Source organism: Cupressus sempervirens, chromosome 6 (genome assembly GCF_028749045.1).
Source record: "Cupressus sempervirens isolate cs-2001-9-10 chromosome 6, ASM2874904v1, whole genome shotgun sequence".
In the NCBI taxonomy this organism is placed as follows: Eukaryota; Viridiplantae; Streptophyta; class Pinopsida; order Cupressales; family Cupressaceae; genus Cupressus; species Cupressus sempervirens.
This window is the reverse complement of record NC_143123.1, coordinates 698847826-698870521: the sequence shown is the minus strand read 5'-3', so window position 1 is coordinate 698870521 and position 22696 is coordinate 698847826. Positions and strand designations below refer to the sequence as shown.

The window sequence follows — 22696 nt, the reverse complement described above, 5'->3', positions numbered from 1 at the left end:
TGAGTACAACAGATGAAATTGTTAAATTTAAAAAATGGTGCAAGCCCATATTGGTGCAGACAACACTAAAAAAGCATTGAATATTTTGCATTTTCTTTTCAAAGATTGGTCCATTGAGTGTAGCAATTATTTTTTTTCAAGAAGGCTATCCTAATAACATGCATAGTAAATCACTACATTAGGAAAATGAGTTTTCAAAATGAAGATTGTTCACAGCCATAAGAAAATAGTCAATGCAGGGGAGAACAAATTTTTAATTTTGTGGAAAAAACGTCTAGTCAGTGATGAAAATAGTAGTGGGAAAACTAGAAGCCTTGGAATGTACAGATAGATTGATAAATTGAATTTAGCAAAAACTTCATTCATGATAGAAATATATATATATAGGAAAAACTAGAAGTCAAAAGCAATTATACATCATATATTGTACACCATTTTTTAATCACTAAAGGATGGAACAAAAATTGAATTACTAAAGATCTCAAATAAATTTAGATAAGTTTTGCAAAAGATCCATGCTTAGACTGTCATATACCTGAAAAAATCACATTATAGACTAAAATATCTGCAACAATTTAACACAGTTTTTTTCTTTTCTCTTGAAACACAATTTAAATAATATATTTAAATACATAAAAAAAACTAACATCTCACTTAACTGAAAAATAAAATTAAGTTTGATAGATTTGTGTTGATAACTAGTAAAATGGACCTCACTTTATTTAAATGATATTTATTCCCAACAACATCTCTAGTGCCTCCATCCATAGTATTCTCTGCAATCATACAACAAACAACAAATGAGGAATGAAATAAAATCAAATAAGTAAGTCTAAATTTAAAATATAAGAGCATCTGATGTGAAAATTTAATATGAACAAAGGTGTTCAAACTATAGGCTTTCAACCATCTTCTGTTGCAACACCTTCATACTCCAATAATGGAAGTGTTTAAAGATTATATTTTTTCATTGCACAATACACCATAGAAAGTATCCTAGAAATGGGAACTGACTTGATAAGCAACAAAATCAGCACTAAAAATGAATCCCATGTGGAAAATCTTGTGGCAAATTTCTTATGTTGAATGTGAAGCTAACCCAAGAAAAGTTAATGTTCCTGAGTCCATAATTGCAATTCTCACCACACGAGGCCCCCTGACCTCTAAAGATTTTTTCTATTTACATGTACATGCAACACAAGATAGGTTACACCGTGAGATGCCATCACATGGAAGATGTTTCCTTTGAAAATTGTCACTCGTCTATTGAACAATTTGAAAAATGGCACTTGCTCAACTTCTCTAATTTTCAGTTGAATTTTTTTTGAAAATATAAAATTTCACTTAATAGAGAAATTAACTTAGACCATAAGATTAATGAACAGTTTTTTCCCTTTCCACAGTTTTCGAAACATGAACTATTAGTTAAAAAAAGACTGAAAACTATAGTCTCCGCCTACATATGCAGGACTAATAAGCATTATGATTGCTCAAGAGGTCACGGAACATGACAGGCTTAATGTGAAATAGTAATCACACGCCTAGACTCTTCCTCTATTAATAATTCATTGCCCTTTCGAAGCCTATTGCTCATATGACCGACTTTGGCCCTTTCAAAGACTTTTGCACATATGACCAACTTTTCATATGTTTCCCGTGCCAAATGTCTTCGCATGTTAATTCCCGTGGATGACTCTGCCACTCTTTCTCCTCTCTCTATGGTGGCCAACGTTTGACATATGAGCAGAGTTGCTTCTCTCAAGTCTTTGTTACGCAACACTACCAAATAAATTTCCATGCGTTTGGAAGAACACTATACTTTTCACCCTCAGCTTAATTTTGTGAATGGCTGTCATATCCCCAAAAAACTATTTTATTTTATTTTAAACCCTACGTTATGCAAGCACTCCAACCTCTTTAAAATGAATTTTCACATCTCGCGTCTGGGAAATTGGAAACTTTGAGTTGGGAGTGAGGTTTCTCTTTCTGGGGTGTTTCCGGCTGAGCATAATTTCCTTTCTTCTTGAGCGCTAGACAGTAAATTATATTGGGAGTGATGGACGAAACCAATAAAAAGTTCTGCATCTGTGTATTTATAGTGTGTATCCAACTGAAAACTCACGGCTCTGCAATCAAAGGTGGACACTCTCTTGGGCGAATCGATGACTAGAAATCAGACAATAATTTCGAGAAATGGCACATCTGAATTGGGATTTTTCAGCCCAGATGGTATGAGTAACTGGTATATTGGCATCTGGAATGCCAATATAACAGAGAATACGATTGTTTGGGAGGCCAACAGGGAGACTCCTGCGAGAGAAAGTCCTGGCGTTTTGAAGCTTCCAGGAGGAGGTGATCTTGGACTGTTTGACGCAATGGGTGCATCTCTTTGGTCTGCCAATGTGACCAAAAGGCTGTTTTACTAGATTCTGGTAATTTTGTGATGTTCATGATGCCAACAAATCTGAAGCTGTTTGGCAGAGTTTTGACTACCCCGTCGATACCTTGTTGCTAGGGATGAGCTTCGGTGGGCAGCAAAAGCTCGTCTATTGGAAAAGCCCAGTAGATCCTGGTCCTGGGATTTTCTCTTGTCAAGCAGACCCATCTGGAACCAAACAAACGGAGAAATATGGAACTTGGGACGGCAAGTCTTTCAGTGAAATCCCATGGATGATAAACCAAGTCTACTTCTACAATGTCGGCGTTGAAAGCACTCACTCTGGCTGTTATGTCAAGTATACATTGAATGGTACCAAGAATATGCTCTCACGTTTCGTCCTAACAAAGTCTTGAGGAATGCAAGCATATGATCTGCTTGATGACGGTAAATGGAATATGTTCTGGTCTCGACCAGCAGAACCCTGTTCCATATATGGTCTCTGCGGCACCTACAAAATTTGCAACTCCAACAATCTTCAGTTCTGCAGCTGCGTACAAGGCTTCGCTCCAAAAGACACTCGCGCTTGGGATTCGTGAGAGTCGTGATCGAGTGGCTGTGTTCGACAGGGCCCCTTAAACTGCCATGCCAAAAATGGAAGCCCCTACGGATTACGAGATCCGAGCAACAGTTTGGCTGGTGCTGAATCCGCATCGTCACACCCTGCAACGACGAAGGAAGATTGCCAGAAAGCCTGCCTCCTCAACTGCTCTTGCACTGCGTTTGCTTTCAGTCCGCCTTCAGGGCCCTGCCAAATCTAGTCAGGCGATATTTTGAACTTGCTTACCTCTCTTCCATCAAAAACCAATGCAAATATTTTTATTCGAGTAGCTGCCTCTGCAGACGCTACGATCGATGGAGAGTCATGCAGATTCCTCGATTTCTCTTCTAAGAATGTTTAGCTACATTGAGTTGAAGATTGCAGCGAGGAATTTCAGGAAAAAGCTGGGGAGCGGAGGATTTGGCACGGTGTACAAAGGACGTCTGGTAGGCTGTACACTTGTGGCGGTAGAGAAGATGAACAGTGTACAGAGACAAGATGAGAAGCAATTCCGAGCAGAAATCAACTCTCTATAACTAAGTTATCATTCTTAGTCAGGCTTCGAGGCTTTTATGCAGAAGGCAAGAGAAGGTATTTGATTTATGATTTCATGTGTAATGGCTCTCTTAGTTCCTTACTCTTCTCAAATAAATCTAAAGGTAAACATAAGGTACTTGACTGGAAGATTCGATTTGAGATCGCGTTAGGCATAGCAAGAGGATTACTTTATCTCCATGAAGAATGCAGAGATTGTATCATTCACTGTGATGTTAACCCCGAAAATATTCTTCTCGACAATAATTTTTCGACTAGAAGTTGGCAGATTTTGGATGGCAAAGCTTGTGGGTAGAGATTTCAGCCGTGTTCTCACTACAACAAGAGGAACGAGAGGATACTTGGCTCCAGAGTGGATCTCTGGTCTTCCCATTACTCCCAAGGTTGATGTGTACAGTTTTGGTATGATGCTTTTGGAAATCATTTCTGGCCGAAGAAATTTGGATTTAAGCATTCAAGACGCAACTAAGTATTACTTTCCCCCATGGGCTGCCTCCCAAATTTTCAACGGCAACACAATTAATATTCTGGAGGCAGGAACTACAGAGGAAACTGACAGTGAAGAGGTGAGAAGAACAATTATTGCGGGGTTGTTATGCATTGAAAAGTATGAGGGAGTGAGGCCGAACATAAGGCAAGTGGTGCTAATGCTGGAAGGGAAGTTGCAGCCACAAATTTCACAAATTCAGTACTATGCGCTTATGGACAATCCAATAGACAAAAGAAACACTAGTAGCAGTGGCGATATATCATGTAAATAGATTTCAATAGTTGTGAAAGACACGAAAATTAGACTTGGAGTGTTTTATGCACATGGATTGTGGCTGCCTCTTGGTATCAACATGGAAAATGCTTTACCTTCCCAATTCTATTGTATAGTTTAGATTTTTGAAGATCTGAAAGATTAATCATTGACTATTTTTAAGCCAATAGGCTTATTTCTATTGGGCTTGCCGCCTTAATGTTGTGACATTCTGGTTTTGTCGGAAATCATAAAATAGAATCCGGTCATTAACAGCAATCTGTAGAAAGGTCCAAAAGACATAATCAAATTTAGGATTTCTAAATCGGCTTAAATATTGTATGCCATGCAAAGATTAGTTTTAAAGCCCTTCTTGTCCAGTAAGACCATGTACGTAGCTCCTTCCTCCAAATCTTCACAATACCATTTTCCAAATTATAATTGAATAATGCAAGAAATTAGTGAAACATGTAAGGTATAACAAGGGAAACTCTCAAGGGAATTCGCTCTCCTTTCCTTTGCCAAATTTCTTATTGTTTGTTTTCTTATATTACTAGTCCCAGGAACTAAAGTTATTAATGCTCTATTTATCATTAGTTCTGCTTAGGTAATTGTGCACGTTCTTCAGTCTTCATTTTAACCTATAGTTGGCATGAAAAATTTCATTATACGCAATTTAGAGCATTTTAATATCTTTTTTTTCATTGGGCATGTTGCTTTTTCTTGGTGGTCTTTTTGTTTTTTAGCCTAAAAAATTGAACAAAAATAGAGTTAGGATAACTAGCAGGGACAAGAGATGTGTCTTTCTCTAGAAATTATATGTGTCTTGTTACATGAGCTTCACGTGACTCACTCAAATAACAGGCTGCTACAGATGAGGCTATTACAGATGGCTAATATCTTTCAGCATGCAACATTTTATCTTTGTTCATCCATATCTGGTGAAACTTGTCAAATTCAACTGAAAAGACAAGAAGAAATTTATACCTGGCAAAAAATATTTCTACAATTTTTCCCTGGACTAACCAGACATTAAGATGGCTTTTCTGCAACAATACTAGTTAGGGTTGAGGAATTTCATGTGTTCATTAGACAATCACTAGTTTTATCTAATCCGATATGTAAATTATTACTCGCTAAACTGGTTTCTCTATGACTTGTTTGTCGTATCTTAAATTGTGTTATTTTAATATGGAGATTTAGATCTTGATTTCTTTTCTGCAAAATTTACTTGTTGTGGATTAGCAAAGCTTGTATTTAAGGATTCTTTGCATTTGGTGAGATATTTTAAAGATTGATGACAACTGAGACTTTTTTCCTTGCACAAATTCATGTTTCTAGAGAATTTCTGTTGATTTTTTTTTTTCATATGCAACTTCATATAATTTTTTATTTTATTTTTGCTTATGTTGAGTATTTGATGGAACCATTTTTGTTGAATTTTGACTTCACGATTAGTTAATTTTCTATGGGTTGGTGATTTTTTATTGAATTTTCTTTTTCTACCTAAAATTTCGTTGATGTTGCAAATTTTTTTATATTGACCTCTATATCAAGTACTTTTGGAATGTTTTGAATGAGTTTAATCCACGGGTAGTTTTAATGAAACTTTAGTTGATTTTGGAACTATTTTTAAAAGTGAATGTTTGAATTGACTGAAGAAACTTTGAGCAATTTGTAAGATGAAAAGGAATCACTAAAATTGGTGCATGGGAAAATGGCTATGAAAAAGTGAAAAAAGTGTCATAATTGAATTTAAGCAATGTAAAATTTAGAAATGTGCATGTTTACCTTATAGATTTCATTAGGAAGTTGACAATACCAATTATTCTCCAAACATCTGTGAAATGGCCCCAATTGAATAGTTACATAAAACTTGTGAAAATTGTATTCAGCTATCTTTGCTACAAATTCCAAATGTATAGTTGATATATATATCAATATTATTCTTTCTTGGTTTCCCTTCACATCCAATCTCAATTCATGTTATATTAAGACCAAACTTCAAACTTGGAGGGCTTTGCAGGTTGACATGTGCTCACAAAAGGATAGTGTTGCAGGCAGGGTTTTATAGAGGACTGTTTGCTATTTTGCTGGGCTCTATTGTTCTATACTGCTCATCATCCCTAATTCTATTTTTTCTTTCTAGATATTTGTAAAACTAGAAACGTCGAACAAATGGTTTGCCATTACATTTTGGCACAAAGTTTGGATTGTAAAGGCATAAAAATTTTGATGTGGCCTCATTGCCCTTGTTTTCTATTTGGATATTCTGATTCATGCTTGGTCAATTGTATAATCTATAATTAGTTGATTGGAGAGAGAGAACAACATAATTTTTTTTGGGCATGATTATTTGCGAGTTGTCCAAACATAGATAATTTTTCTCTGTTTAGAAGGTGGAGGAAAACATATTTTTTATACATGATTATTTGTGAGTTGTCCAAATAGAGATAACTTTTCTTTGTTTAGAAGGTGGGGATTAATGCTTTTGACTTGCTATTACACATTTATTGTTGCATCGGGTCCTGAAAAAATTGCAAAACAAGCACATTTATACGATAGACTGAGATAAATTCCTATTAAATCAAATTTCTAGATTTCAATTATTTTTTATCAGCTTTCAATTTTCCTAGTAGTATTTTTAATTTTATATTGAGAAAATTTGATGAAAAATAGAAAGATGAACTCTTTCTTAAAAGTGGGTGTGTCATGTTCAAGGAACGTTAGGGTTTTTGTTGACAGTTTAAAAGATAAGATAGAATTTTTAGCATTTTTTGATGTTACTAGTAGATTATTTATATATTATATTTTATTAAAGGGCTTGACTAGACAGTTGGAAATGTTAAAACAATACTAGTGCCTCACATGTGCTTTCAAATTTGGCATGCATTTTCGATAGAGTTAGCCACATAAGTGTGTTTCTGACGTGTCAGATAGACAGTAGCTTGTAGGATACAATAATATACTTAGTAGGACTGGTATTTTCTTCAACATATTGCATAAATAATATCTTGTCTATGTTCCCACATTTTACTTACATATCTAGCATGGTAATTTCAATGATAATATGGCAATGCCCTACAACAATTTTATGGATAATATCTAGGTGCTAGGACACATATAATTTTTTATTCCTTTATCTTGACACCTTTCTCCTCAGAACTTTTGGTCCCAGAGGTAACTGTTCTTGCTAAGAGGGTTGCATTTCTTGAATATGAGTTGTCTTATTACAAATAACTTAAATCTCATTTTAATCCTATTAAAGAACTCTAAAAATTGTATTTTATCTATTTATCTTTGTTATGTTGCTAATATTTAGTTGTGAAGCTTTTCTTAGGAAAAAAGTTGATAAAATTTGATTCTTACAAGAACAATTAGCAAGAATTCATCAGCTTTATGTTAGCAATCTTAGCAATGATCATTTTCGATAATAATTAAAATATAAGTTTGATAAACTTTTTTGATCTATATCTATAAAGGCTTATACAATTTAATATTTTTATATAGATTTTTAAAGAAAATTTATAGGAAAACAAATGGAATGTCATTGATTAAAACAGTAAATATTTCTAAATAAAGAATAGATTGTGTATATAGGGATAGTCTGATTAAATTCAATTGTTGAACGTGCATTGTAATTTTAATGAAGATTTTATCAAAGTTTACAAAAATATTTGGAATAAGTATATAAGAATATAAGAATGTTACAGTCATTTATTATTAAAATTTATTTTTCAATTGTTATTTTTGAAATAGACCATGTAAGGATTTTTCCATCAACTTTTAGATCTCATTGTATGATCCAGCATTCTTTCCTTTTATTTCTCTTTCATTTAGATGATAGATATGGAAGTATGATCTGAAAAAATATTTACATAATCATTTCTAAAAATAGCTTACCACTATTATTAAAATTCATTTCAAATAAAAATTTAAAGTATAATAAATCAAATAACAAAAGATCAACACTTTACATAGCCAAAAGAAAAAAACTATTTAATGCGAATGGTGTGGACTAAGAAGTCATGTGAAATGTCCCTTTACTAATTTTGGATGATATTTCACACCTCTAATCAGATTTTCAAGATCAAACAACTAATATCACAAAGATCCACCAAATTTCTCAAGAAACCCCAAATTTGGTATGCTAGAAATATTGCCAAAAGCTTCACAGCTTCACCTATTATTAATGAATCTGAAAGTGGACATTTTTACAGAAATTAGAGCAGCATAACAGGCTTAAGCAGAACTTTTTCCATGATTTCACCCATCATTAGTTACGGAACGAACCTCCTCAAGCCTTAAAATGTACTTAATAATAAATGCTAAGGTGGCTATTTTTGTCAAAGATAAACACCACTTCCAAGAGGCCTTGGATTTAGAAATTAACTCCCCAATTTTCCAAACATGTGAGCTGCAGATTCATACCAAAGAGCTAGGAATGCACTACACTCTCACATTTAATATTTTGAAAGTAATGCTTTAAATTTTGTGGCTAGGAAACAACTGTGTTGGTTCATAGTTAGCTGGGAAAGGGTTTGGAGAAACGTTTTTGGGCAGACAAGTCCATTAAAGTAGTCGTCGCAGAAGTAGCTCGCCAGGATTAAGTCAGTCGTCATAGTCAAGCTGCTTCGTGGCTAAGCCAGCCATACAAGTCTACGTGTGGATAAGTCATGTGTCGTAGTCCACAAAGTAAAATTCATTTTTCAAGTTTCATGGAAAACGGTTCTAAAAAATATAGCCAAGCCAAATTTTAATGTAAATGTATAAGTCAATTGTAATAGTATGCAAAGTTTAATTATACTATCATAGTATATAAAGATAATGGAGAGAATCATAGGTATGTTGGAGATATGTAGGAGGTTTAAACTTCTACTTTCAAGGAAGAAGAGATAACGTGAAGATTTATTTTTGTTATGTGAATATTTGAAATCTTTTCCTAAATTGTATTTAGGAGTTCTTATTTTTCTGTAAGCGGATGAAAATGAGATGGGAACAAAATTTGTCTCAGATTGTTATTTGCCATTTAGTAACCATTTATGTTTAAATTTTCAGTAAAAATAAAATTAGAAGGAAAATAATTTTTTTAACTTGTTTTTATTGTTGCACGACATAGATATGTATTAATGAGAGGACCAACTTCTTTCAATTTTAGAGATTAAACTTTTAATCCGAAATTGACTACAAGATTGCTGGGACCAACAACTTTGAAATATTCCTAAACAAAATCCATAATCTCGAACTCTATTTTTTAGGAAGTGGCCATCAATGAGACCTCACCTTAAGTCACGGAGACAAGCAACAAGGAGTTAAAATACAAAGACAAGCATGGGCCTTATCTAATATGCATGAGATGAGGGATTCATAGTTGAGTGTTAAAGTATCTAAATACTTACACCAGCAACTCTTAAAGTATATGCAAGGAAATTTTTTTCAAGGCTCATCATTTGTTATATAAATTGTACTAGTAGTTACGTGCTTATATGTATGCGATGAGGAGGAGCCAATAGGTTTTATTTATCAACAAGTTGGTAGTAATGGCTGCTAAGCACATAGGAGAAGGGAAATTTGATATCAAATACAATATAGGTGTGTAAATCCTAATGAGCCTTTGATAAGCTTAATAAAGTGTGTGAAACTATTGATGACATGAGGTATTGAAATTTCGTTAGGCAATGATTCTCTTTCTATGCTTTTTCTTTTCTTTTTGCAATTTGTGGGCCATCCTTTCTAGGTAGATCAATGTGACTTGGGATCTTTGACAAGATTAGGTATTATATTGGAAGTGGCCTTTATAGATTTTGACCAAGGAGAAAACAGTGATATTGTAACTTCATATTTGATCTATTTGAAATACTATAATTTTTTTGTATTGGTGAATGATATATTAAATAAATCCCCTCAATCAATATTTTAAAGTAATCTAATAATTATCCTTATGAATGCTTTGAGAATATTTATTAATAATATGTGAGGTTCATTAGGGTTTACAAATCTATTCTTGTGTTACTCATAATTACATTTTTCATGTGCTTCTCTTTCGTTATTTCTGCATTTTTTTTCTGAATACCTTTATTGTTGAGTTGTTTGTTTTTGTCCTATTTAAATTGTACACCGAGTCATTATCTTATAGATGGAAAGATGACTTTATTTATTTTATTAAAATAAATAAGAAGTCTACGTGTGTTACTTGACAAAGGATTATAAATGATGTTAACTGTTATTTGAATTAAATATATGTTTTGGATAAAGCTATTTTTAATCTAATGATAAAATTATATGAAATTATTATTTATAAATAATAATATGACTTATTCTAATGGAAACAAAGTATTTAATAATCACTTTAATATTTTAGTAAATAATCAATTTAGTATTTTCAAAATATTTTTTTATTATATTTATCTTTTATTAATAGAATAATAAATGTTAAATAATTTTTGAAGAAATATACTTAAAGTATCTAATAATGATTTTTTTTTTATGTTAAGTTGTATTTAGGTAAGAATTAGTTTTATTTACTCAAATGTAATAGCTAAAAGTTCTAGTAAATAAATAGAATTTAAATAATTGACAAAAATCTATATAAACTAAGAGTGTTTATTATGCCAAGGTCTATATTTTTTTAGATATCATTAATTAATATTCTATCAAATTGATACTTATTTTTTAGTGGATATTATGTATATTTTTTTCAGTATTAATTTTCATTTTTGGTAATTATTTAACTTAACATTGATAAAAAGATTTTTAAAAAAAAAATGTGATAAATATTTTTGATTGGCTATTATTTTTTATAAAAGAGTTATAAATAATGATGAAAAAATATATAAAGAGTAAAAACTAGAATATTAAATACAAAAGAAGTCACTTATTTCAAATGTAACAATATTAAATAACTTATTTTTCCTTCTTAAAATTGATTTTTGAGATAAAATTAGTAAAATAATTTATTTTTTAATTAGTTAAAAATATTATAAACATTTAAATAAATTGAAATGATTATTTATTAAAAAATAATAATTTACAATGAATTATTTAAGATATATATTTTTTTAAATATCAATCATAAAATGGTCAACTTACATTACATTTTAATTTTTTTACTATTATAAAATTTTTATATATATTTACATTTGAAAATTAAATATTAATTAAATGAGAAAATGTCTTTATGTAATTATAATTTTTTATGAGTAAAATTTATGAATTATATGGTCCAATATTGATTATGAAAAGTTAAAATATTATTAAAAGTAAAAATAAAAATAAAACTAATAAAAATATATTTTAAATAGTCAATATTATAAAAGTAATTAAATTCACCTAGTAAACGAAGAACATTAGTAATGACAATTAGATTGAACAATGATCCTAATAATTAAATACTTGAAGATTATTTTGTGATTGGGATTCTGTTGGTTTTTGACTCACTTTGTGTCTTTAGTCTAGAATATTCACTATAAAAGATATTAATAGTTCATTTCTCTCTTTCAAACTATTCCCAAGAAACCAACAATTCTCAAAGTTCTCATGACTTGAGTAGTACAATAATCATAAGCTACCTAACTAAATGTTGGCTTCCATTCTTCCTACACTTCCAACATCTACTCTCAAGCACCCAATGGTTCTTGTGGTTCTAGAATGTTACAAGCACAACAACAATAATTAGAACAAACCAAGATAAAAATACTCTTTCAACACACACTAAAGTTACTTGACCATTTTCTCATTGCTAATTTGTAAGCACAAATCTAATAGAAGGAAAAGTTCTAAAACCATATGTAAGTTTTTCTTTAAAATTTATATGTAATATGCTCTACAAACTGAGGTAGCTAAATTGTTTTCCACAAATGCAACTATAAATATAATATAACTAGTCAAAAATATCTTGGTTATATATGTAATATAATAAACTAATAGATTGTTACTCTCTTTCAAAAACTATTCCCAAACAACCAACAATCCTCATGGTTCCTATAACATTATGAGTACAACAATGATAAGCTACACTACTAAATAATGGACCTTACATTATAAGCATTAATGTAGTACTTGTACGAGATCTTTCATATTCACAATTAAATTCTTTGCTTCAAATTTTTTGTGTAAGAAATCTGTAACTTGATTAATTCGTAAAAGTTTGTTACCAAAAATTCTCATTATTGACCTTGCTAATCCCAGTTGACAACAACAAGTATTTTATATTTTAGTGCCTATGTATCATATATGTATGTGGCATCACAAAAGTAATACAAATAATTTTATATATCATTTTTATGGAGTTGAGAGTATTTCAATAGTTGATTTGGACATTACTTTATAACTATACTACTAGTCCAAGTTCCAAGGGTCTAATGATTGCTTAAAGTGCTTCTCTAACAGGTGTTCAATTGTTATTGTATTTGCCATAGCAATATACTATTGCAATCACTTCTATTTAACAAGTGATTAATCTTTTTCCTTCCAACCAATTAGGTTTAAATATTTTAATTTTGAATTTTGATTTTTTATTTTTCTAAGGTATATATGTGATATTTTTAGTTTTTAAACGAATAAAACTATTTTACTTGCAATTGATCGGCTTAGATATTTGGGTCTTATAGGAGGAAATTTATAGGAAGTATCCCTATTCTAAGGTTATATTTTTGGATGCACAAATATATAAACATATGAAGGTCTGTGTGTGTGTGTGTGTTTATATATATATATATATATATATATATATATATATATATATACTTTAAATAAAATAAAATAAAATATTAATACACTAAGATACAACTATTCTTTATTTTTAATATACAACTGTGCTATAAATATATTATTAAATAATATATAAATTTGAAATAGTTTTTTTTTTTTTTTAAAGTAAAATGAAATTATTTTTAATGATAACCATTTTATTCTACTTAATTAAACCATTATGTCGTACAAAAAATACAAGCAACTACATCGCACTTGTTTCATAAATAATCTGCACAACTAATTATATTAAACAAGTAGTTAACTAAATAAATTTGTAGTCTTTCACAGATGGTTTACATATAGTGCTTCTAAATTTATATTTCTAAAATTATACATCAAGAGTTTTCCTCTACAAATAGTTTGACTTATTGATGTTCATTTTATTATTGAAACTTAAAGACCACTTTAAAAATTATTAAACCACCCCAACTTAAATTTAAGTCCAAGACAAATAGTAAGTCAGGATCGACAAATTAGGTAAACACACATTCCTGTATGAGGGCTCCCAACTGCCACCTTCTTTTGTGTTATTTTTTAAATGTGCTAATTTTCTCTCCCAAAACAGAAGAAACTAAAACATGATTAAAACTACCATGGCATGTTGGAAACTAAAGATTCGAACATTTAGAAGAGTGTTATGTCTAAACAAGGCTATGTAAAACTTTAAATATACTTATCTACATTATTTTTTTTTAATATTATATCTAATTTACAACTTTATAAGTACCAAATATATTAAAATTTAATATCCATGAAATTACTAAATATACTATCATTCACACAATAAAAAATGAAATAAAAGTTTAAAGAAGAAAAGGGCAACAGGCATGTGCTTGATCAAACTGAACTATTATAAAATCTACAAAAAACTCTTAGTTAAATAATTTCTCTTGAGATGACGGTTCACCTTTGTCAATATTTAAAAGATGATTCTAAAAGCATGACAAGAACACAGAGCATACAAAATAGTTGATAAAGATGATGTTTATGATGTATATTTTGTTGATAAATAAGTGACAAACAATCGTAGAAGAGTAGATAATAAAATTGAGATTCTATATGGCCAAGGGGTGGCCTATTGTTGGAGTTGAAAGAAAAAAATTATAGGGTCTGAGAATGATCAGAAGGAAAGTTGCATTGTTCAAAGACACACAAATACGAAATTCGTAGCTCCTCAATCAGTGCATTCATTTGTTATTTCATCAAAAATAAAAAATAGAATGCGACTACTCATGGTCAGCCTAACTCTCACCCTTGGCATCATGGGAGGGCACTTTTTTCTTCTACTTATATATTTCCAATTTAGGGAACAATTTTTTCATGAAGTATTTTATTTTACATATCTAGTAGTCAACAAACGATTTCACATTTAGATAGAACCTTGCACAAGATTCTTGGTCTACTTTGTCCTGTTAAAACCATCAGGGGCTAATGTATTCTTATATAATTAGAATTTTTTTCTTGGATTAATCTTAGAAGATCAAGTCACTATTACAACCAAGGCCATCTCCACCCTATTGCGAACTCCCGTAAGTCACCTTAGAACTTTTTGTAAACTATTAAGACACCAACATAATAAATGTTGACAATATGATAGTCATCAAGCAGGACTTTCAAGAACCACCATTTCCTTGCTCTGTTGTCGTCACCTTTTTTTGTTGCCTCCAAAACATTTTTGTTGCTAAGTCAAAGTTTAGTGTGTTATGTTTAAGACTAGTTTACCTATTGCACACTGAAATACCATGACTAATTTTAATTTCAATGGAATTATTTGCTTGTTTCAAACTTCTTGTCAAGGTCTACCACTCTTTTGAATTAAATCTCATTAAATATTTTACCTCATTTTTTTCAAATATGCTAGTAGGTATATGCCATATTCAACAAGAGCTTTGTAGAGCTAGAGTCCCACCTAATGAATAAATAGATTGTGAAATTTCTCAAGTGTTCAAGTAATATTTTAATCAAAATTAAGCTTCTCATAATTGAAAATAATTAAATTTTTGATAAAATAATAAGATAAAAAAAAGTGAGTAAGTTCCTTTTTTTTTTCAAAGTCAATAGAAAATTAATACATATTCTTTATAAAATGAAGACACTATGAAGGATGCAAATATTCAATAAATAAAGAAACCAATTAAATTACTTGGAGTTCGTAAATAAAAATGCCTATAAAATTTTGCCCACATAAGCATCTTCCAAAGATTTAGGCAGATCAAAGTGGTATCATGTAACATGCGGTTGGATGCCTAAGAGTTGAAACAAAAGAATGAATGTCAAGATTTCCACTTACATCAAATGTTTATACACAAAAGTATATAATGTTAACAAGGAATAGAGGCACATAAACCTTTTGGATTGGGTCTAGTCATGCCATACAAAATGATATAGTTAAATCCCAATAGTATCACACTATAGTATTTAAAATGAAATACATAGAAATAGAAATAATTAAAAATAAAAATAAAAAATAAAAACAAATAAAAAATAGTAGAAATAAATAAATAAATGTGACTTTTCTATAAATGACTATAAATTTATCCCTCCACATGCCCAATGGTAAACAAACAACTTTAGAAAATAGAGTAAATATATTTTACCGTTTATCCCACATATAGGGTACTCTTAAAGGTTTACCACATATAATGCTAATCACAAGGTCAAAGGAAAATTCTCAAAAAATAGACTTTCTGCAATACCCGATTATCCATCTACTACTACTTTGATCAATTAAATTTGCATTCGAGCTGAAAAGAATGTAAAAAAATGTGTGTACAAAATCTATTCAAAGATTCAAAGGGAGATATAGTGAATCTAACATGGTGGAGATTGGGGACTTAATTTTTAGATGTAAAGTCCTCATTGTCATGCAATTTAACTTAGCCAATTTCCTAAAGATATCAGGTTTTTGATTCTTAAAGACATTTTATTGCTACACTATTCAAAATTTGGATGATGCGATGCTTGAAGGATTAAAGACTATGTGGCCACAGCTTCAAAATTTGGGAGGTCATATTTATTTTAAGTTGAGAAACTTGAATATGCGCTCTTCCAATCTCATGCACCTAAACATAGGCTATCTGAGCCATAATGACAGAAACAAGCCTCACGGATGTTGAGCAATACACTAGGCTTAAATTACTACATGAAATTTCAAAAGGAGAATTAGTTAATAAAATTGGTCTTCAAAATTATAATCGAGGCAATGGTCTTGAACATATATTATGTTTGATGTAGGAGATGATTCTGAATGAGATTTGAGTACAACAGATGAAATTGTTAAATTTGAAAAATGGTGCAAGCCCATATTGGGGCAGACAACACTAAAAAAGAATTGAATTTCTTTCATTTTCTTTTCAAAGATTGGTCCATTGAGTGTAGCAATTTTTGTTTTTCCAGAAGACTATCCTAATAACATGCATAGTAAATTGCTAGATTAGGAAAATGAGTTTTCAAAATCAAGATTGTTCACTGCCATAAGAAAATAGTCAATGCAGGGGAGAACAAATTTTTAATTTTGTGGAAAAAGCCTGTAGTCAGTGATGAAAATAGTAGTGGGAAAACTAGAAGCCTTGGAATGTGCAGATAGATTGATAAATTGAATTTAGCAAAAACTTCATTCATGATTGAAATATATATATAGGAAAAACTAGAAGTCAAAAGCAATTATACATCATATATTGTACACCATTTTTTAATCACTAAAGGATGGAACAAAAATTGAATTACTAAAGATCTCAAATAAATTTAGATAAGTTTTGCAAAAGATCCATGCTTAGACTGTCATATACCTGAAAAAATCACATTATATAATAAAAAATCTGCAACAATTTAACACAGTTTTTTTCTTTTCTCTTGAAACACAATTTAAATAATATATTTAAATACATAAAAAAATTAACATCTCACTTAATTGAAAAGTAAAATTAAGTTTGATAGATTTGTGTTGATAACTAGTAAAATGGACCTCACTTTATTTAAATGATATTTATTCCCAACAACATCTCTAGTGCCTCCATCCATAGTATTCTCTGCAATCATACAACAAACAACAAATGAGGAATGAAATAAAATCAAATAAGTAAGTCTAAATTTAATATATAAGAGCATCTGATGTGAAAATTTAATATGAACAAAGGTGTTCAAACTGTAGGCTTTCAACCATCTTCTGTTGCAACACCTTCATAGTCCAATAATGGAAGTGTTTAAAGATTATATTTTTTCATTGCACAATATACCATAGAAAGCATCCTAGAAATGGGAACTGACTTGATAAGCAACAAAATCAGCACTAAAAATGAATCCCAGTGGAAAATCTTGTGGCAAATTTCTTATGTTGAATGTGAAGCTAACCCAAGAAAAGTTAATGTTCCTGAGTCCATAATTGCAATTCTCATCAAACGAGGCCCCCTGACCTCTAAAGATTTTTTCTATTTACATGCACATGCAACACAAGACAGGTTACACCATGAGATGCTATCATATGGAACATATTTCCTTTGAAAATTGCCACTTGTCTATTGAACAATTTGTAAAATGGCACTTGCTCAACTTCTCTAATTTTCAGTTGAATTTATTTTTAAAATCTAAAATTTCACTTAATAGAGAAATTAACTTAAACCATAAGATTAATGAACATTTTTTTCCCTTTGCACAGTTTTCGAAACATGAACTATTAGTTAAAAAGAGACTGAAAACTATAGTCTCCGCCTACATATGCAGGACTAATAAGCATTATGATTGCTCAAGATGTCACGGAACATGCCAGGCTTAATGTGAAATAGTTAAAATCACACGCCTAGACTCTTCCTCTATTAATAATTCATTGCCCTTTCGAAGCCTATTGCTCATATGACCGACTTTGGCCCTTTCAAAGACTCTTGCACATATGACCAACTTTTCATATGTTTCCCGTTCCAAATGTCTTCGCATATTAATTCCCCTGGATGACTCTGCCACTCTTTCTCCTCTCTCTATCATGGCCAACGTTTGACATATGAGCAGAGTTGCTTCTCTCAAGTCTTTGTTACGCAACACTACCAAATAAATTTCCATGCGTTTGGAAGAACACTATACTTTTCACCCTCAGCTTAATTTTGTGAATGGCTGTCATATCCCCAAAAAACTATTTTATTTTATTTTAAACCCTGCGTTATGCAAGCACTCCAACCTCTTTAAAATGAATTTTCACATCTCGCATCTGGGAAATTGGAAACTTTGAGTTGGGAGTGAGGTTTCTCTTTCTGGGGTGTTTCCGGCTGAGCATAATTTCCTTTCTACTTGAGCGCTAGACAGTAAATTATATTGGGAGTGATGGACGAAACCAATAAAAAGTTCTGCATCTGTGTATTTATAGTGTGTATCCAACTGAAAACTTACGGCGCTGCAGTCAAAGGTGGACACTCTCTCGGGCGAATCGATGACTAGAAATCAGACTATAATTTCGAGAAATGGCACATCTGAATTGGGATTTTTCAGCCCCGATGGTACGAGTTACTGGTATATTGGCATCTGCAATGCCAATATAACAGAGAATACGATTGTTTGGGTGGCCAACAGAGAGGCTCCTGCGAGAGAAAGTCCTGGCGTTTTGAAGCTTTCAGGAGGAGGTGATCTTGGACTGTTTGACGCAATGGGTGCATCTCTTTGGTCTGCCAACGTGACCAAAAGGCTGTTTAACTAGATTCTGGTAATTTTGTGATGTTCAGTGATGCCAACAAATCTGAAGCTGTTTGGCAGAGTTTTGACTATCTCGTCGACACCTTGTTGCCAGGGATAAGCTTCGGTCGGCAGCAAAAGCTCGTCTATTGGAAAAGCCCAGTAGATCCTGCTCCTGGGATTTTCTCTTGTCAATCAGACCCATCTGGAACCAAAAAAACGGAGAAATATGGAACTTGGGACGGCAAGTCTTTCAATGAAATCCCATGGATGATAAACCAAGTCTACTTCTACAATGTCGGCGTTGAAAGCACTCACTCTGGCTGTTATGTCAAGTATACATTGAATGGTACCAAGAATATGCTCTCACGTTTCGTCCTAACAAAGTCTGGAGGAATGCAAGCATATGATCTGCTTGATGATGGTAAATGGAATATGTTCTGGTCTCGACCAGCAGAACCCTGTTCCATATATAGTCTCTGCGGCGCCTACGGAATCTGCATCTCCAACAATCTTCAGTTCTGCAGCTGCGTACAAGGCTTCGCCCCAAAAGACACTCGCGCTTGGGATTAGCGGGAGTCGTGATCGAGTGGCTGTGTTCGACAGAGCCCATTAAACTGCCATGCCAAAAATGGAAGCACCTACGGATTACGAGATCCGAGCAACAGTTTGGCTGCTGCTGAATCCGCATCGTCACACCGTGCAACGATGAAGAAAGATTACCAGAAAGCCTGCCTCCTCAACTGCTCTTGCAATGCGTTTGCTTTCAGTCCGCCTTCAGGGCCCTGCCAAATCTAGTCAGGCGATATTTTGAACTTGCGTACCTCTCTTCCATCAAAAACTAATGCAAATATTTTTATTCGAGTAGCTGCCTCTGCAGACGCTACGATCGATGGAGAGTCATGCAGATTCCTCGATTTCTCTTCTAACAATGTTTAGCTACATTGAGTTGAAGATTGCAACTAGGAATTTCAGGACAAAGCTGGGGAGCGGAGGATTTGGCACGGTGTACAAAGGACGTCTGGTAGACTGTACACTTGTGGCGGTAAAGAAGATGAACAGTGTACAGAGACAAGATGAGAAGCAATTCCGAGCAGAAATCAGCTCTCTATAACTAATTTATCATTCTTAGTCAGGCTCCGAGGCTTTTATGCAGAAGGCAAGAGAAGGTATTTGATTTATGATTTCATGTGTAATGGCTCTCTTAGTTCCTTACTCTTCTCAAATAAATCTAAAGGTAAACATAAGGTACTCGAATGGAAGACTCGATTTGAGATCGCGTTAGGCATAGCAAGAGGATTACTTTATCTCCATGAAGAATGCAGAGATTGTATCATTCACTGCGATGTTAAGCCCGAAAATATTCTTCTCGACAATAATTTTTCAACTAGAAGTTGGCAGATTTTGGACTGGCAAAGCTTGTGGGTAGAGATTTCAGCCGTGTTCTCACTACAACAAGAGGAACGAGAGGATACTTGGCTCCAGAGTGGATCTCTGGTCTTCCCATTACTCCCAAGGTTGATGCGTACAGTTTTGGTATGATGCTTTTGGAAACCATTTCTGGACGAAGAAATTTGGATTTAAGCATTCAAGACTCAACTAAGTATTACTTTCCCTCATGGGCTGCCTCCCAAATTTTCAACGGCAACACAATTAATATTGTGAAGGCAGGAACTGCAGAGGAAAATGATAGTGAAGAGGTGAGAAGAACAATTATTGCGGGGTTGTTATGCATTGAAAAGTATGAGGGAGTGAGGCCGAACATAAGGCAAGTGGTGCTAATGCTGGAAGGGAAGTTGCAGCCACAAATTTCACAAATTCAGTACTATGCGCTTATGGACAATCCAATAGACCAAAGAAACACTAGTAGCAGTGGCGATATATGATGTAAATAGATTTCAATAGTTGTGAAAGACACGAAAATTAGACTTGCAGTGTTTTATGCACATGGATTGTGGCTGCCTCTTGGTATCAACATGGAAAATGCTTTACCTTCCCAATTCTATTGTATAGTTTAGATTTTTGAAGATCTGAAAGATTAATCATTGACTATTTTTAAGCCAATAGGCTTATTTCTATTGGGCTTGTTTCTTAATGTTGTGACATTCTGGTGTTGTCGGAAATCATAAAATAGAATGCGGTCATTAACAGCAATCTGTAGAAAGGTCCAAAAGACATAATCAAATTTAGGATTTCTAAATCGGCTTAAATATTGTATGTCATGCAAAGATTAGTTTTAAAGCTCTTCTTGTCCAATAAGACCATGTACGGAGCTCCTTCCTCCAAATCTTCACAATACCATTTTCCAAATTATAATTGAATAATGCAAGAAATTAGTGAAACATGTAAGGTATCACAATGAAAACTCTCAAGGGAATTCGCTCTCCTTTCCTTTGCCAAATTTCTTAATGTTTGTTTTGTTATATTATTAGTCCCAGCAACTAAAGTTATTAATGCTCTATTTCTCATTAGTTCTGCTTAGGTAATTGTGCACGTTCTTCAGTCTTCATTTTAACCTATAGTTGGCATGAAAAATTTCATTATACGCAATTTAGAGCATTTTAATATCTCTTTTTTCATTGGGCATGTTGCTTTTTCTCGGTGGTCTTTTATTTTTTTAGCCTAAAAAATTGAACAAAAATAGAGTTAGGATAACTAGCAGGGACAAGAGATGTGTCTTTCTCTAGAAATTTTATGTGTCTTGTTAAATGAGCTTCAAGAGACTCACTCAAATAATAGGCTGCTATAGATGAGGCTATTACAGATGGCTAATATCTTTCAGCATGCAACATTTTATCTTTGTTCATCCATATCTGGTGAAACTTGTCAAATTGAACTGTAAAGACAAGAAGAAATTTATACCTGGCAAAAAATATTTCTACAATTTTTCACTGGACTAACCAGACATTAAGATGGCTTTTCTGCAACAATACTAGTTAGGGTTGAGGAATTTCATGTGTTCATTAGACAATCACCAGTTTTATCTAATCCAATATGTAAATTATTACTCGCTAAACTGGTTTCTCTATGACTTGTTTGTCGTATCTTAAATTGTGTTATTTTAATATGGAGATTCAGATCTTTATTTCTTTTCTGCAAAATTTACTTGGTGTGGATTAGCGAAGCTTGTATTAAAGGATTCTTTGCATTTGGTGAGATATTTTAAAGATTGATGACAACTGAGACTTTTTTCCTTGCACAAATTCATGTTTCTAGAGAATTTCTGTTGATTTTTTTTTTTCATATGCAACTTCATATAGTTTTTTATTTTATTTTTGGTTATGTTGAGTATTTGATGGAACCATTTTTGGTGAATTTTGACTTCACGCTTAGTTAATTTTCTATGGGTTGGTGATTTGTTATTGAATTTTCTTTTTCTACCTAAAATTTCATTGATGTTAAAGTTTTTTTTATATTGACCTCTATATCAAGTACTTTTGGAATGTTTTGAATGAGTTTAATCCACGGGTAGTTTTAATGAAACTTTAGTTGATTTTGGAACTATTTTTAAAAGTCAATGTTTGAATTGACTGAAGAAACTTTGAGCAATTTGTAAGATGAAAAGGAATCACTAAAATTGGTGCATGGGAGAATGGCTATGAAAAAGTGAAAAAAGTGTCATAATTGAATTTAAGCAATGTAAAATTTAGAAATGTGCATGTTTACCTTATAGATTTCATTAGGAAGTTGACAATATGTAATGATCCCATCTTTTAGCAGTTGACCAAGTGTGTGTGCGTTAGCCTTGTTCTACATGGTCCCGAGGGCTAACGAAGGGTTTAATGGGATCCTGGAGTGTTTTGGCCTAGTCATTTCCAGTTTGGGCCAAAACGAAGTTGATTTACTCAGTTTCAGGCATACTTACTATTTTTAGTAAGTCGGCAGGACACAGTGCAGGTCAATTTTGGTGATTGGATTCGATACTCCTCGATGAGAGCTTTCCAATGAGCTATCACTTGCATTATTCGGAGTCCGATTGCTAATACATTTTAATGCCTGAAGTTTTATTAAAGTA

At 32.3% G+C, this 22696-nt stretch overlaps 2 protein-coding genes and 2 pseudogenes across 2 annotated transcripts; all 4 read left to right on the top strand.

Annotated features, from left to right (window-relative positions):
* The first annotated feature begins 2162 nt into the window (after nucleotides 1-2162).
* On the top strand, nucleotides 2163-2793 carry LOC149554152 (S-locus-specific glycoprotein-like). The gene is made up of 2 exons (XM_089790446.1): nucleotides 2163-2379; nucleotides 2471-2793. Exons 1-2 carry the CDS (start codon nucleotides 2163-2165, stop codon nucleotides 2791-2793), a joined length of 540 nt encoding a protein of 179 aa, XP_089646572.1.
* A 1015-nt stretch (nucleotides 2794-3808) lies between these two features.
* LOC149554151 (G-type lectin S-receptor-like serine/threonine-protein kinase SD2-2 pseudogene) lies at nucleotides 3809-4294 on the top strand (annotated as a pseudogene).
* Nucleotides 4295-18442: 14148 nt separating this feature from the next.
* LOC149554150 (G-type lectin S-receptor-like serine/threonine-protein kinase At2g19130) lies at nucleotides 18443-19479 on the top strand. Its single transcript, XM_089790444.1, has 3 exons — nucleotides 18443-18672; nucleotides 18732-19212; nucleotides 19288-19479. The coding sequence occupies exons 1-3, from the start codon at nucleotides 18443-18445 to the stop codon at nucleotides 19477-19479; spliced, it is 903 nt and encodes a 300-aa protein (XP_089646570.1).
* A 94-nt stretch (nucleotides 19480-19573) lies between these two features.
* Nucleotides 19574-20567, top strand: LOC149554149 (G-type lectin S-receptor-like serine/threonine-protein kinase At2g19130 pseudogene; annotated as a pseudogene).
* Nucleotides 20568-22696: the final 2129 nt, after the last annotated feature.